This window comes from Lepidochelys kempii, chromosome 1 (genome assembly GCF_965140285.1).
Source record: "Lepidochelys kempii isolate rLepKem1 chromosome 1, rLepKem1.hap1, whole genome shotgun sequence".
In the NCBI taxonomy this organism is placed as follows: Eukaryota; Metazoa; Chordata; order Testudines; family Cheloniidae; genus Lepidochelys; species Lepidochelys kempii.
Genome location: NC_136380.1, coordinates 158,104,743 through 158,121,927, shown reverse-complemented (window position 1 = coordinate 158,121,927; position 17,185 = coordinate 158,104,743). Strand labels below are relative to the sequence as shown.

Sequence of the window (17,185 nt, the reverse complement as noted above, 5' to 3'; positions counted from 1 at the left end):
TAGTGTAGATGCAGCCTCAGTAACTTCCCAACCAATCTTCCCACAGTCCTACCTTTATGGAGTAAAATCAATTGTGAATAAAAATTTTGTTACACGTGGCCCTTTTCCTATGATATAAGAGCTGATAGTGCACCAAGCAGAACGGTGGGAGGCAAAGAGGGAGATGCTTGCTTCCCACAGGTCTCTAGTGATCTGTATCACTGTGCGGGAAGCTCAGGATCAATTTCCTGTCCTGTAGTTCCTCCAAGCCATCAGGGCTAGAGAGTGCAATAGAGGCAGAGGTCCAGATTCTCAAAGGTATTTAGCCAAGAGCCTTGGCTTGCTCTGTAGTGACCTCTGTAGCTGATTAAGTAGTGGGGTTGATAGATTCCAAAGAATCCCTCTTCCCAGCTGAAAGGTTGGTGATTGCAAGGCAAAGCCTTGTAGGGAGAATTCAAGTAGGGAGGTGTGTTTGAATTTGTAGCATGCTGTGAGGGACATTGAGATCTCTCTTACAAAGAAATGGAAACCAATTTAATAAAAATTGGACCTTAATGTTATGCTCTTAAATCTATATTTAAGCATCTAAGGGTATGTCTACACTATGAAATTATGTCGATTTTATAGAAGTCGATTTTTAGAAATCGATTTTATACAGTCGATTGTGTATGTCCCCACTAAGCGTATTAAGTCGGCAGAGTGTGTCCTCTATACCATGGCTAGCATCGACTTATCGAGCGGTGCACTGTGGGTAGCTATCCCACAGTTCCCGCAGTCTCTGCTGCCCATTGGAATTCTGGGTTAAGCTCCGAATGCCTGATGGGGCAAAAACATTGTCGCAGGTGGTTTTGGGTACATGTTGTCAGTTGCCCCTCCCTCCGTGAAAGCAATGGCAGACAATCGTTTCATGCCTTTTTTCCTGGGTTACCCGTGCAGACGCCATACCACGGCAAATATGGAAGCCCGCTCAGCTCACCGCTGTTGTTGTGAGCATTGTAAACACCTCGTGCATTGTCCTGGAGTATGTGCAGAACCAGGCTAAGAGACGCCAGCACAAGGATGATTGTGAAGAGGACATGGACACAGACGTTCCTGAAAGCACGGGCTGTGACAATTGGGACATCATGGAGGCAGTGAGGCTGGTTGATACAGTGGAATGCTGATTCTGGGCCCAGCAAACAAGCACAGACTGGTGGGACTGCATAATGTTGCAGGTATGGGATGATTCACACTGGCTGCAAAACTTTTGCATGCGAAAGGCCATTTCCCTTGAACTTTGTAAGTTGCTTTCCCCCACCCTAAAGCACAGGAATACCAAGATGAGAGCTGCCCTGACAGTTGAGAAGCAAGTGGCAATAGCCCTGTGGAAGCTTGCAATGCCTGACTGCTACCAATCAGTTGGGAATCAGTTTGGAGTGGGCAAGTCTACTGTGGGGACTGCTGTGATCCAAGTAGCCAATGCAATCACTTACGTTCTGCTATCAAGGGTAGTGACTCTGGGAAATGGGCCGGTCACACTGGATGGCTTTGCTGCAATGGAGTTCCCTAACTGTGGTGGGGCAATAGACGGAATGCATATCCCTATCTTGGCACCAGACCACTTCGCCAACCAGTATGTAAACCGCAAGGGGTACTTCTCAATGGTGCTGCAAGCACTGGTTGATCACAAGGGACGTTTCACCGACATCAACGTGGGATGTCCGGGAAAGGTGCATGACGCTCGCATCTTTAGGAACTCCAGGCTGTTTGAGTAGTTGCAAGAAGGGACTCACTTCCCAGACCAGAAAATTACCATTGGGGATGTTGAAATACTCAGCCTACCCCTTGCTCCCATGGCTCATGAGACCCTACACAGGCAGCCTGGACAGTAGTAAGGAGCAGTTCAACTATAGGCTGAGCAAGTGCAGACTGGTGATAGAATGTGCCTTTGGACATTTAAAAGCTCACTGGTGCTGTTTGCTGACTAGGTTAGACCTCAGCGCAACCAACTTTCCCATTGTTATTGCTGCTTGCTGTGTGCTCCATAATATCTGTGAGAGTACGGGGGAGACGTTTATGGCGGGGTGGGAGGTTGAGGCAAATCACCTGGTGGCCGATTTTGAGCAACCAGACCCCAGGGGGATTAGCACAGCTAGGCACGCTGAACATCAGAGAGGCTTTGAAAACCAGTTTCATGACTGGCCAGGCTACGGTGTGACAGTTGTATGTGTTTCTTCTTGCTGCAAAACCACGCCCTTTGTTGATTTTAATTCCCTGTAAGCCAACCAGCCTCCCCGCTTCGATCACAGCTGGCAAAGGAAATAAAAGGAGGACTTGTGACACCTTAGAGACTAACAAATTTATTTGAGCATAAGCTTTCGTGAGCTACAGCTCACTTCATCCGTCACCATTGTTTTAAAACCATGCATTATTTCTTTATTAATTAAAAAAAAAAAGTGAGATAACTGACAAGGTAGCCCGGGTGGGGTGGGGTGTGGGAGGAGGGAAGGACAAGGCCACATTGCTTATTGTAGCCACACTACAAAACTGTTTGAATGACAGCCTTCTGTTGCTTGGGCCATCCTCTGGAGTGGAGTGGCTGGGTGCCTGAAGCCTCCTCCCCTCCCCCCCGTTCTTGGGCGTCTGGGTGAGGAGGATCTGGAACTTGGGGAGGAGGGCAGTCGGTTATACAATGGATGCAGCGGGGGGCTGTGCTCTTGTTGGCTTTCCTGAAGCTACAACAAAAGCTTCATCATGTCTGTTTGCTCCCCCATTAGCCTCAGCATTGCCTTCTGCCTCTGATCTTTGCACTCACTTAATGCTTTCCTGGCCTCTGCCACGCTGTGCCCTATCAGTGCGGGAGGACTGCATGAGCTCAGAAAACATGTCATCGCGAGTGCGTTTTTTTCACCTTCTAATCTGCGATAACCTCAGGGACAGAGATGATAGGGGGAGCATAGAAACATTTGCACCTGGGGGAGATAAAAAGGGAGAGTAAAATTTAAGATGATACATTTCTGAGAACAAAAGGGAGACTCTTTCACAGTGAATCAAGCAATTCACAGCACACAGCACACGTGCTTTAGGTACGAGGTTGCATTTTGCCTTTTATATTGAGCGCCTGCCGATATGGTGACACATTACAAACGGGTGGGCAATAGAATTCGGTTTCCAGGCAGCCATGGTAAGCCTTTTGGTATATGGGGTTGGCTTCTTATACCTTCATAACATGTGGGAATGGTTTCAAACTGCAGCGCCATCCTTTCCCATAGCAAGCAATGCCGGTTGGGTTTCACATTTAAAAGGAGGGGCTGTGGTTTTTGGGTGGATGTGCAGCACACACCTCCCCTAAACCCACTGCGTGGCTATTCTCTGAGATGATCCCTTTACCCCTTCCCCCCACCACGTGGCTACTCTCCGGGATGAACTCTTTTTGCCAAGCGCAAACAACCCAGCATGAACGGGGTCCTTTTACTGTTCCCATACAAAAATTCCCCTGTTTCAACCAGGTGACCATGAATGATATCACTCGCCTGAGTCTAACACAGAAAGATAAAGACCGAATGTTGCTTGAATGCGACCAAAACCCAGGACCATTCGCTGCCATGCTTTGTGCTGAAATGATTCCAACTACTTGCTACTGGTTTGGTGTGGTAAAGTGTCCTACCGTGGAGGACGAAATAAGGCAGCCCTCCCCAGAAACCTTCTGCAAAGGCTTTCAGAGTATCTCCAGGAGAGCTTCATGGAGATGTCCCTGGAGGATTCCCGCTCCATCCCCAGACACGTTAACAGACTTTTCCAGTAGCTATACTGGCCGCGAATGCATCCCAATTCTTCAGGGCAAATCAAACATTAAACACAATTGCTTTTAAACCCTGTACTGTAGTTACAAATGTGCACTCACCAGAGCTGCCTTCTCCGGCTTTATGGTCGGGGATCCTGCCTTGGGAGGGTATTGGCTCCAGGGTGATGAAAAGGTCTTGGCTGCCGGGGAGAACGGATTCACCACTTCCCTGCTGCGTTCTCCTCCTCCTCCACAAAATCGTCCTCCCTGTTACATGAGACTCCCCGCTTTCAGGTGTCCACAGACAGTGGTGGGGTAGTGGTAGCCCCCCCCTCCCCCCCAGAATGGCATGCAGCTGATCATAGAAGCGGCACGTTTGGGGCTCTGACCCGGAGTGACCGTTTGCCTCCTTTGTCTTTTGGTAGGCTTGCCTGAGCTCCTTGACTTTCATATGGCACTGCTGTGTGTCCCTGTTGTAGCATCTCTCCACCATGCCCTGTGTGATTTTGGCCTATATATTAGCATTTCTTCTTTTTGATCGGAGTTTGGCCTGCACAGATTCTTCTCCCTGTACAGTAATCAGATCCAGTGTCTCCCTTTCTGTCCATGCTGGAGCTCGTTTGCAATTCTAGGGGGACTGCATGGTCACCTGCGCTGCTGAGCTCGCCACGCTGACCAAACAGAAAATGAAATTCAAAATTTCCCGGGGCTTTTCCTGTGTACCTGGCTAGCGCATCGGAGTTCAAAGTGCTGTCCAGAGCGGTCACATTGGAGCACTTTGGGATAGCTCCCGGAGGCCAACACCGTCGAATTGCGTCTGCACTACCCCAAATTTGACCCAGCAAGGTTGATTTTAGCGCTACTCCCCTCACTGGGGAGGAGTACAGAAGTCGATTTAAAGAGCCCTTTAGGTCGACAGAATGGGGTTGGTTGTGTAGACGCATTCATTTTAAAATCAACCTAACGCGGCTAAATTTGACTTAAGCCTGTAGTGTAGACCAGGGCTAAGTAAGTGACCTGATTTTCAAAGGTGCTGAGCACCCAGCAGCTCCTGCTGACTTCTTTCCTCGGATGGGCTGCGGTTTCTATTCGCCTGCAACAAGTAACACTTGTTGGTCCTGTGAAAGTGATCAAAACACATGCCTGCAATCCCTTCCACCTATGATAACGTTAATGCTTCCCTGCCCACCTTTATTCTTGTGACTGTGGAGCATGACTTCTGATAATATGCCCATGGAAAAAGTGCTTTGTAGGGAGGCACTGGAATTCAACATTGAGTGGAAATTGTTACTTGTTATTGCCTTTCTTGGTATTTAAAGGTGGCAGGAAGATGAGTGTTGCTATTATTTCATCGTCTCTCATTACATGGCCACTTCAACTCTATGAGTGTCCCAGAACAGATATGGCAACAGGCCCGTTAGATCCACAGTGGTGGAAAGGCTCACAGACTTTCAGTCCAGGAATGAGAAGAACTGTTCCTGGAATGAGAAGAACTGAACAAGGACTCTGACTACACAGACAAGGTTTGAAGAGCACAAAACAAGGCTCATGTTTCAGAGACAGGACAGCTTGGGGCAAGAGGACAGGGAAACAATGCAGGAAACTCTTTCCCTAATGAGAGAGAAATATGATGGAGGACAAACACTTCCAGAGGGAAATGTTTAGCAAACACTTAAGGACTCCAAAAGAATGACAATAATGTTTATGCAACTGGCTCCTGCAGCTATGTCTGCCCCCTGCATAATATCACTGTTTATGGCCTTGATTCAGGACAGCATTTTAAGGGAACGGCGAACCGTGGCCACTGGGAGCTGCAAGCGACCGTACCTGCAGATGCTCAGGTAAACAAAGTGTTTTGCAGCCCACCAGGGGCTTACCCTGAACAAGCCGTGAACCAAGTCTGGGAACCCCTGAACTAGTGTAATTGCCAACAGTTAAAAATTACCACACAGCCCTTTCTAAGCAAGCCCCTTTATTTTTAAGGTGAAACCGTTATAGAGAAAACACAATAAAAAATAGTAAAAGAACCTACACACTAATCCAAGAAGGGCTCTGGTAGGTTTTAGTCCTTCAAACCCCACCAAGGGGGTTTTCTGTGGTTATAAGTTCTTAGCAGCTGTTAGCTCAGAACAAGCACCCCCATGAATCTGTGACTCCTTCCATTATACATAGGGCCCTACCAAATTCACAGGCCATTTTGGTCAATTTCACAGTCATAGGATTTTAAAAATCATCAGTTTTATGGTTTCAGAGGTTTACATCTGAAATTTCACGGTGTTGTAACCGTGGGGGTCCAAACCCAAAAGATAGTGGGTGGGGGTTACAAGGCTATTGTAAGGGGGTAGTGGGATTGTCACCTTTACTTCTGTGTTGCTGCTGGTGGGGGCACTGCCTTCAGAGCTGGGCAGGGAGCGGGCCTTGCCTCCCAGTCAGGCTCTCTCAGGAAAAAGCAGCTCTGTCCTGCTCCTCACCCAGCTGCCAGGGAGAGCAGCCAAAGGTGCTGGGAGTTGCGGGGAGGAGGCGCAGGGAGAGAAGGACAGAGCCACTCTCACTCTTCGCCTCCAACAGGCCAATCTGGGGGGTGGGGAGGGGCACTTGATTCCCCCTCTTCGTGTTGCATGTGCTTCTCCTTGAAGTTTCCCAGGAAATCCACTTCACATGTATTGTCCCAAAAGTTCAGGCTTGTCTGCCATATTGTTCAGTATAAACCTTTGATCATCCAGGCCCACAAGAATACATCACCTTTGTATTTAATACAGTGAACTCTAAGCATACTTAACCTGAATAAGGTTTTTCAAGGATATTGCAGGAAATTGCCGTAGCTGTCTCCGCTCTCCACTTCCGTTGGTGACAAGCTTGTCTCTCTCTCACCAAGAGAAGTTGGTCCAATTAGAGATATTACCTCACCCACCTCATCTCTCTAATATCCTGGAACGGACACGGCTACAACTACACCGCAAACGTCTCCCCACTAAAGAAGTGGGGGTAACTAGGGGGCGTGACTGGCATTCTAGGGAAACCTACTGACTTATTTTCTGGACAGGTTTATTCCACGGATAGCCTTTCATAATTTCACATTTCAGCTATTCACATGATAAACATTCTTGCTAACAAGCCAGCCGACATCCTTCAACAATCCGTACAGAGCCATTTCACCACTAGCCCATATAATTTCTCTCTTTAGAACCTATGGGGCTCTTGCCTACCCTTTCTTACCCTTGACACCCCGAAACCTTTGGGTGTAAACTTGAACCCAGGCTTTCCCACTCCCACAAAGCTTCTAGGGAGTGTGTCTAGTGTCCCTTTGTCCCTGAAGGGGTTGGCTGCCACAGCAATGGGTGGAGGTCCGTTCCCCCCCCCCCCCCCAAAAATCATATAACAGTTCTTTGGGCCAAGAGAAAAAGCTGTTAGGGCTGCCTCGCTGTGCAGTGGCTCACAACCATGTACTGCTTTTAACAGCAGATGATAGCAGGTGGGCAAGGGAGATTCCTCAAACCTCCCCCACAGCCAAATTCCTTTCTGTGCCCCACCCCTTTGGAGGCTGGGGTCTGGGTACTCCAGTGGCCTAACTTTAGCTTTTCGGTGGTGGGGGAGAAGGGGAGGAGTATTGATCCCCCACCTCACTGGGGTGGCCTTTTGTTCCCCGCACAGAGTCAAGGTGAGTGTCCTTCCTGTCTGTCATCCTCCTCACTCACATGTATTTGTCTGTATACTGTGGGATGGTAACTTGATTCCTTTTGGGTATTGGCAGGGGTGATATGACCTCCCTCCTCCCTGTCTGCTACTTCATTTGCTTTTTGGCTAAGGCAGTCAGTCCATTGCAGGCCTGGGAGCTAACTGAGGGGAGTCTGATTGACCCCTTCTGCTTTTCAAGCCATAATATCATTCCCTACCTCAAAGAATATGGACTATCTGACAATATCTCTACAACCAGCCCCAGACACCTTCCTGAGGCTATATAGAACTCTGTGCTGTAGGTAGAGGGAAGGCTTTTACACCCCGAACTATAACCAGCTGCCTCACAGCCATTGCCTGACATTCCACTCCAGCTCAAAACTGTCAGAAGGAACACAGCAATCAGACTGAGATGCATTTGATTATCCTTTAGGATAATATGTCTATTGTCCTTTGTTGTCTGCATGTTAACTTGTTTTTTTGCTATCACAGATGGCCTGAAACCATTTCTTGAAAAGGAAAGCTTTGTGTCATTTGCACAACCGTTCTTTCATTTCAAAAGTATAACAGTTCACTTCTCCATATACTCCTGCACCAAAACTACTAAACAACGTCTATACAAATACATAAAAAGGGAGGAAAAGTCAGCTAGGTTCTGGAAGAGGAGGAGGAGGAGGAAGTATTGGGGATGCAGCTGTAACATTTAGAAAAGTCTGGCCTTCTGGGATGGTAAAGGCAAGTGTGTGAAGTGACACACACTTTACGGTACCTTCTTACTAGGGTAACCCTTCTGCCAAGTCAAGTGGAACTTGGCAGCAACAAGGGTTGGGTTCATTATCTAGGGGTTCCTCTTAACAATATGACACAGAACTGGCTAAAGCCTCCACCCAGTAATCTGGGAAAACATAACACTACCCCAGGTGTCTCTAAGAGGCAATACTTTCCCACTTGTAAGCACTGAGTCTGTGTATAACAAAAGATAGCTTTTATTAAAAGCGAAAGGGAACCACACGTACATTTGGGAAAACACAACAACCACATTCAAAAGCATGTAACCATAGGCAAACCCGACCCCACAGTGCGTTGGGCAGTGTCCTTTGCCTGTTTCCCACCTTGCAGTAGGAAAGTCTGAACAACGAATGTCCCTTTATCACATCACTCTCCACTCCCTCCACTACACCCCACTCACAGCTGGCTGTCCTTGATTAGTGAAGACTCAGAGGTGCATTCACAGGGGTTCACCTCCCGCCCAAGAAAGGAGGGGGGACGTTGAGCATTGTCTGTGTGGTTGCTGTGCACCTCTACAACTGGCTGTTTGCCACGGCCTCTGCTGCCACTGGTCACATGCTGCTGCGGTTGGACACTCACTGCCACTTCTGCAATGCCATGTTCTGAGGTTTCACTGCTTAATCCAGGTCTTTAGCGATGTCAGCTCTTCCTGATTTCACTGGGTAGCAGGAAACCTCACTGCCAGTACCGCCTCTGCATTGTCTTTCATTTAACCACTGTCCCTACACCAGGTCTAAGGCATAGCCCCTAGATCTGCTTATCAGTGGTCCAGCTCTGGTCATCACTGAATAGAAAAAATGACTCTCCGTTGAGCCTAATCAGCTCTGTCCTTAAACACTGGGGAGGGGAAAGTAAAATGGTGCCTAGGATTCTTTCAGCAGAGTCCACACCACCAAGTAGAAACACCTATCCCCAACCCCTCTCATTTCCACTGGGAGATGGCATCCCTATCCCTGCTTAGCGAGTGAGGTTCATTTTAGAGTGACCCCCTCAATCAGGGCAAGCAAAGTACAGTTCTGCTGCCCTTTACTCACACAGTAAATATAACAACATTTCATTACCTCTGCACTCAATACTAAAGGGATTTGTAACCCAACACCAGCCAAAAGTGACCATTTTAGAAAAGCAGCTCCACCATGTTGTGCATCTAGACTTTTCTCCCAGCTCATCACTAGATGTCAGGGGAGAGCTCATTCAGACCCTGCTTACGTTAGAACAGATCTAAAACAAAACAAAACAAAACAAAACAAAACAAAAGGTCTGGTTGAGGACTATGTTTTGGATTGGTTCCAATATTTTACAAAACAGGCTAGGTCTTCACTGCAAATAAAGGGAGCATTTTTGCAATGAGATAGCTATCTTGCTGTAAACTCATAGTGGACAGACAAGGCACTGTTGTTTTAACCCTGATGCAGCTAGTGGAGGTCAACTCCAGGTGGGGCTATCGGGTTGACCTGGGCTAGCTACATTTACAGCAACTCAATGTAAGAAACCACACTTCTTTCTGCAATGAAGATGAAGCTTAACTCTTTATATGAGCACCCACAAATTTTATTGATTTCACTTAGTAGGTGATACACTGCGTGAATGCGCTGCTTCACTCTGCCACTGGTGAAGTATGTAACCTGAATTAGACTAAAGTTTACAACCCTTAGGAGACTGCACTACTGTGTGCCAAAGGCACAGATCAGGAGGGACTGAGGTGCACAAATGCCCTCAAAGATTAAAATGTTCTGTCCTGCAAACAGTCTAATTTAATACCACAAGGCTCCTTAGAAATGTGTACACCCTAAATAAAGAAACAAAACGAAAGAAAAATGTTCACCATTATCCAACCAGTTCTCATATTGAATACACACACCAATACCCATAAAGCTAATGGCAAGAAACAAGTCCCGCTGAATACACTTAAGGGATGTCTACTCTGGGAGTTGGGAAGTATGATTGCAGCATGTGTAGGCATACCTGAGCTAGCTCTGATCTATCCAGATCAAAGCTAGCTAGAGTAACTATAGACACCTTTAGAAAATTTCCACTAGAAATTCAATTTAAAAGTCCAGATTGAATTGCTTGTCTATGTTCAGGGTTACAGCCTGTTTTCTCTCTGGGTAGAGGTAGCCCCAGATAGCATAGCATGCTGGAGAGTAGCTACTGTCCACCGATATCTGGCACTGATTCTAACCAGACTGTCATTCTCAGGTCAGTCTCTGCATTTCTGCTGACGAGTTTGCCTTCATCATGAGATCATGTCTTTCCAGAGAAATCCCACTAATGCCTTTATTCTGTGAAAGTAGTATATAAAGAGGGAGGCTTTCTGATTCTTCACTGTGCAGTCCAGCAAAGACATCACTGTCCTCAGAGACTGCACTGTCTTCTCTCTACCGTCGAACTTGCAGCAGCAGAAAACATGGACATTACCATCCAGCACCCCTGGTTCAAACGAGCTCTTGGACCCTTATTTCCAAGCCGTTTGTTTGACCAGTATTTCGGAGAGGGTCTTTTCGATTATGATCTCCTGCCTTTGTTCTCTTCCACCATCAGCCCCTATTACAGGCACTCTCTCTTCCGCACCGTTCTGGAATCAGGCATTTCAGAGGTAAGACTCCTTTACTGAATACCATTTACCTCTGTTGCCAGTTCATTAATAGTAACAACCACCTGCTACTTTCCTTGATCTAATTAGACTATGTAATTTAGCTCTGATGTGAACAGGTGAAACTAGCAGGTTTCCTGCAAAATACTAAGCCCACCTGACCATCACAGAAAATTATCACGGGAAATCTTAGCAAAGGAAATAATTTTTTCCCTTTAAGAAAAAGATTTGACCTATAGTATTTTTACAATACTATAAAAAGATTACTTTAAGACCCTGACAGCAGTTTGCCATGTGCTGGGGAAAAAACAAAGCTTCCTCTGTTACATGAACATACATATTCAGCTTACTTTTGTTGAGGATGGGACTCCAGGTATAAATTCAATCTTGAGCATGAATGATCTCCTTTCTTTTCTTTTTTTCACCATCTCATGACTTCTGTGTTATAATCCCACACTGGAAATCCCAAGAAGAGTCCTCCAAAGACTATATGCAAAATGAACATTTTGTATGTTGGGCTGTATTCAAAACAGTCGGATCTGAAATGTCAAAGCGAGCGCAGATGTTTGTTCTTTCTGCATTCTACTAACCTTCCTGAGGTTTCCTCTAAAAATCTATCAGAAGCCCAGCAGAGCTAGAGCTGCAAGAACTTTATTAGATTTACAAGCCAGGCCACAAAACTGCAGATCACACTTTCTTCCTGAATCCATGCAGCTTAACAGAGAAAGTGTGGTTTAAAGGAGAGAGTAAAAACCAAAGGTGCGAGCTTAACAAAATAGGTGAAGCTACATAACTGATATAATTTCACCGCTAGCTGCTGAGCACAACCCAAATGTCCAATAAATCTCTAATGATAGATTCTGAAAAATAATCGAGTGATAGAGTGACACAATGAGAGCAGTGTGAAGGGATGCAAACTCAAGGAGCAATAAGGATGTCTTAGAATTCTACCAACCTTGCAATTACAGGGCCTTAGCCAAAACGCATTTACATTAATGGAGAACTCTATTGACTTCAGTGGGCTTTGGATCAGGCCCATAACCATTCTCTAGCCTTCTTAAACCACTTCTGAGACAATCATGCTCAGGATGAGACTGAGAACTACTTTGTTTTTAAGTCAACAAATTATTGTTTTATTTTATTACTATATTAATTGCAGGTGAGGTCTGACCGGGAAAAGTTTACAATCTTCCTGGATGTAAAACACTTCTCTCCTGAAGATCTGAGTGTGAAGATTATGGATGACTTTGTGGAAATCCACGGCAAGCACAATGAGAGACAGGTAAGCAGAAAAAGCATGCAACTTTGGAGGGAATTATCCTGCTCTTTTCTCTTTCTGACTTTAAGGTGTTCCATATATATATGTTATATAAGTTAACTGTAGAGCTGGGTGAATTTCCTACCAATATTTGCTTATATATAAGTTGGGGAAGAAAAACTGGGAAGGATACTGTTCTCTACTTTTTCCAGAATTATTTTTCAAAGGTTAAACCTAAATTCACTAAATGTAGGTTCCCAGCTCTGGCAAACCGGATTTCTTATAATAATGAGAATATGTCTCTGTTGTTTATTTTCAATCATCAAGCTCCATAACAGTCAGATGACAATGTGTACTGTTCAGTAATAATATCTGACTAGAAAAAGAATGTTATCTGAAGCTGTCAAAGAATGACTGAGTTTCCATAATCCAGGATTACTTGTGGAAAGCTGAGTTTTCATATGCTTGGTTGGAGGAGAAGAGCAAAACAGACAAAACCAAAAGAACAAAGGGCCTAAGGCTTGCAAACTGACCAAATATGACATGGAAATTCAAGCAAGGATTGAAATGTGAATAATAACAACACCAGTGGCAGGAGAGAGGAGGGGGCACAAACTCTTCTCATCCATGAAGACACTTGTTGGGAAAACAAAACTTCAGAGCCCAATCAGTATTTGTTTTATATATATATATTTCAGACTACTTTACCATAAAGGGAGAAAAAAGACACTTTAATATCAATCTTTCTTTTTATTTCTCATTCTTTCAGCCAACAGCATCAGAGGAGCCAGGATTACAGCCTCTTGTTCCATTCAATGATGTTTCCAACATTCTGAAATATAGGCATTCATTTTCAGAGCGCTGAGCACCTACAGCTTCAACTGAAATAAATGGGAGCTGCAGGTGCTCAGCACTGTTGACAGTCATGCCCAGCATCGTGTGGTAAGGGCCAAATTCTGCTCTGATTGACACACTTTGTAGCTCAGTTGGCCTGAGTGTTATTGCACAGGATATCAGCCAAGGCAGGATTTGTCCCTAATAAATTGTAGTGTAGAATAAAATGCATATACATTCATAGCTGTGCCTGAGACCGTGATCTCATTCTGAGCCAAATGTGGCTTTGAAATAACTGTTTGGAATTCAGTGTAAACATGGAGTCACACTCCGGTGATGTAGATTAAAACATGCTATGGGGTGTGCCTAAAGTCACAGCAGCCACTGCTTCTGACCGCGCCATCTGTTCCCTCTGTCTGTTGTCAGGACGACTATGGCTACATTTCCCGTGAATTCCACCGCAGATACCGCCTGCCTTCCAACGTGGATCAATCTGCCATCACCTGCTCCCTGTCTGCTGATGGCATGCTGACTTTCTCTGGCCCCAAAGTCCAGTCCAACATGGACACCAGCTACAGCGAGAGACCCATTCCTGTATCCCGAGAGGAGAAGCCTGCCTCGGCTCCTTCTTCCTAGGCTGATCCTACTGATGAAGCATCCAGGCGTCTGTCACCGTTCGCAGGCCTCATTCACAGAGTCATTACATAGGTATCAGTGAATATCTAGAGGGGGTTATTTTTTGTTTTAAATTTTTCTTGGATGACTGAGGGGCTGGGTGAGCAGCTAGTGGACTTTGAAGCTTAAGCCTAAACATTATGATGTCAGGTGACATGAAACAAGTGTGCTGCCAAACTGATGTATTTGCTGAAAAGGTCTTTAAACTGTACTGGATTTGGTAACATCTACCAAATATGAATAAGTGCACAACTAACATTAGCTCCCAACACACCCATCATTAGCACAAGGCTTGTGCGGTGAAAAGCCCGGCAGACCTTCTCTAGCCTAAAGAAATTAAAATCAGAGCTAAGCTGATTACTGTGGAAAAAACCCAGAGAGACTGTGCACTTGCAATGAATGTACCATGAGTTTCTTAGAACAAAAGCGAGAACAACAGTGTGTAATGTTTCGGAATTGCAACATTTTTTTCAGCAAAGTCTTTAAGTGTATCTGTTTACACCACTGCAGTGTCATCTTCCTTTAGTGCCAACTGATGCAAGGACAAGCATGTCTTTCCAATGTCTCTGTAGACCCTTTGTGGGGGTCCATCATTGTGCTGAGGCTTCAAATCCCTACCGAGCTCTTCCCAGCCTGCATGTAGCATACCATCTTTCTTAATCTTGCTGTAATTCTAATATAGCTCCAACTGTTCTAATGATATCTGACACACAATCTGAGAACTCAGTCAGTGGCAGTCAATAAAGAAAATGTGAAACAAGCAATTGGCATTTTGTTTATTTATTTCCTTCCAAGGTCTTTGTAGTTAAAATGTCACACACTGGTTCTACCTCTGCTCAGAATACATGTTCACTCCAAACAGAAATATCAACAAAAGACCAGTTCTTACACTCTCCTGTTTTTCTCTGTTAAAACCCCCAGATATTTAATTCAGTTGCCTCAATAGAGACGACAATGAAGACCTTTTTTATGTAATAAAATACAGTGGATAACATTCCAAAGCTTTGATTAACTATTGTTGTGAGCACACATAGATACATTCCCTTTTAACTCTCCCCACAATTAAAACGCATTAGGTCAGCTGTTCTCCAATCAGCATGCATATACCGCTAGTGGGATGCGGGCTGCAATCAGTTGGGATGTATTGGTTTTTTTTAAAGTACAGTGTCAGGATAAAAATCTATTATAACTGCTAAGTATTAAAATAACAAATTTAGTGCACCAAGTACTTTGAGTTTTAGATGTGACACACTGGGTCTGAAAGTCTGAGATCTGCAGCACCAGGTGAACCTTTATAGTGGAAAAATCAGGAACCATTTTGCTCATATACTATATAGGGATAGTCCCTCCTAACTAGGGACAGTAGATGTCAAGAGTCTACTTAGATATTAGACCTATTAATGCTTGGTGGTAATATTAAAAGATCTATACACAACAAAGCAGATTCAAGAGCACATCAAGCGCACGGTCCTCTGGGAAGATCATCCTTCTATTCGAGGGGTTCTCTAACTTCATTGCCTCATGACCCCCTTCTGACAACAACAATTACTACACGACCCCAGGACGGGGATCGAAGTGTGAGCCTGCCCAAGCCCAGCTGCCCAGGTTGGGGGGCCAAAGCCAACACCTGAGCCCCACCGCTCTGGGTGTGGGCGGGGGGGGGCAAAGCTGAACCCTAAGGGCTTCCCTATAACCCTGGGCCCCACTGCCCAGGACTGAAGCTCTCGGGCTTGGGCTTTGGCTCTGGGCCCCAGCAAGTCTAACGCCAGCCCTGATGACCCCATTAAAATGGGGTCATGACGCCCTTCGGTGTCCTGACCCACAGTTTGAGAACCGCCGTTCTGTTCCTACAAAGGAAGTGGCAGAGCACTTCAAAAAGAGTGCTAACTCAGGATCAGGCTTTACCCCGCAGAAACACCCACCAGCCTCTTCCTTTCTACTGTGGTTCACTTGGTAACCAAACAATTGATCTCTCTTTTGGTATGTGTAAGATTAACCTTAAAATGCAACATAAACACATGACTATTTAAAAGAGAACTTCCTCCGACTGCACCTCGTCCCTAAAGCCAGGAGTGTGGATGGGGGTGAGGAGGAGAACTTCAGCTGTTAATCAGGTGCCATCAGAAGAGCCTCTGCAACTCGCTTCCCCTCTCTGTGCTTGTGATTCCTCTCCCGCCCTTTATCTGCCTTGTCTATTTAGTTTGTACTCTCCTTGGGGCAGAGATGCTCTGCATAAGTTTGGAGAGTACCTAGCACAATGGGGGCCTTTGATACCAGCTGGGGCTGATAGGTGCTACTGTAATATACATAACAGTAATAATCCATCGTAAGACAAAATGAAGTACAGCTGTAGACAATGAATTTGCTATCAGGCTCAATACAGCAAGGTACTGAGCACCCTCAACGCCTGCTGAACTCTGCGTGTGCTGAGAGCACTCAGCATCTCACAGGATCACGCTGCATCTTGCTGGGTCAATCACATAATAAAGAATGGCACTTGCTTTGCCCACTGTTTTAATTCATGGCCAAAATCTGTTCTGAGTTACACTGAAGTAAAAGCAGAGTAACTCAACTGAATCCCCTGGCATTGCTCTGGGTTTACACCGGTGTAAATTACAGCCGAATTGGGCCCTCTACACTAGCTTTGTGTTTGACATGAGCTGAGCCAGCCCTCTCACAGAACTGCCTTTCACGGTACAGCACACATTCAAGCTGATGACTTTCTGTGCTGTCTCCACCTTCATAGGTGGCTGACCCACACCTGTGGCTGCAGACAGGGAAGACTCAAAGGTGATAAAGGCAGAGGAAGAGGAGGAGGAAGCAGCATGCTGTGTGTGCCTGGCACATTCCCAGGGTGGGCATAGTGACGCTTGTCTGACAGACAGGGAGAAGCTGTTGCATGTGTAGCCTAGCCCAAAGCAGCCTGAAATCTGCTGCCACTAAAGCCACCTGCTAAGCATCTGAGGAGAGAGGAACCACCTTCTTATACTGCCCTATGAGCTGTGCCTGAGGTGAACCCCTTCCCCTACAGCAGCAGCCCAGGCCCCAGGCGGTAGAGGGAGGAGAGAAGCGGAGACTGCCCAGAACTGTGCCCAGTACCTTAAAGGTATGCTGCTGTTCATCTGTGAGGGACAAGTAAGGGTGTCGGGGCTGGGAAAAGCAAGGATACAAGGGAAACAGGAGGCAAACAAGAGGGAGGCTGAGGTGTGACTGTTCTGTAATTCATACGTAATGGGGTGCCATGGATTTTATTGTCCTTTGCTTTTACTCACTTGGTTTTTTATTTAATTAATTAGTGAGAGAGTCTAAGGGCTTTTCTCATTTCTTTTTTTAAACTAAGAGTTTGCTGAATTTTCTTCTTGACGGAGGAACACGTGAATGAATGTTTCCCAGGAAAAACAAGCTTATAACAACATGAGGCCTATATTAGAGTGATCAATTGGAAGCAACTCCTGCCACTGCCCTGAAGCTACCCTAACTTGGATTGGCAGCTGAACTGGCCCCTGCTGCCCTCAGCACTAGTGTAGGGGGGTGTACAAAGGTAGCAGAAAGCTAGCTATGCTCCCCTCCTCGTGTGCAGCTCAGGCGCACCTGAGACGCTGGTCTGTGACGTGTTCAC

General features: G+C 45.8%; 1 protein-coding gene across 1 annotated transcript; it reads left to right on the top strand.

The window, feature by feature from the left end:
- Window positions 1–10,613: 10,613 nt before the first annotated feature.
- CRYAA (crystallin alpha A) lies at window positions 10,614–13,527 on the top strand. Its single transcript, XM_073328455.1, has 3 exons — window positions 10,614–10,802; window positions 11,959–12,081; window positions 13,318–13,527. The coding sequence occupies exons 1-3, from the start codon at window positions 10,614–10,616 to the stop codon at window positions 13,525–13,527; spliced, it is 522 nt and encodes a 173-aa protein (XP_073184556.1).
- Window positions 13,528–17,185: the final 3,658 nt, after the last annotated feature.

Excerpts from the sequence above, each read along its gene's own strand:
- CRYAA (XM_073328455.1), top strand. The coding sequence starts at position 10,614 with ATGGACATTACCATCCAGCACCCCTGGTTCAAACGAGCTCTTGGACCC. Across the intron at positions 10,803-11,958 it reads TGGAATCAGGCATTTCAGAG|GTGAGGTCTGACCGGGAAAA; the intron begins GTAAGACTCCTT and ends TATTAATTGCAG. Across the intron at positions 12,082-13,317 it reads GCAAGCACAATGAGAGACAG|GACGACTATGGCTACATTTC; the intron begins GTAAGCAGAAAA and ends GTCTGTTGTCAG.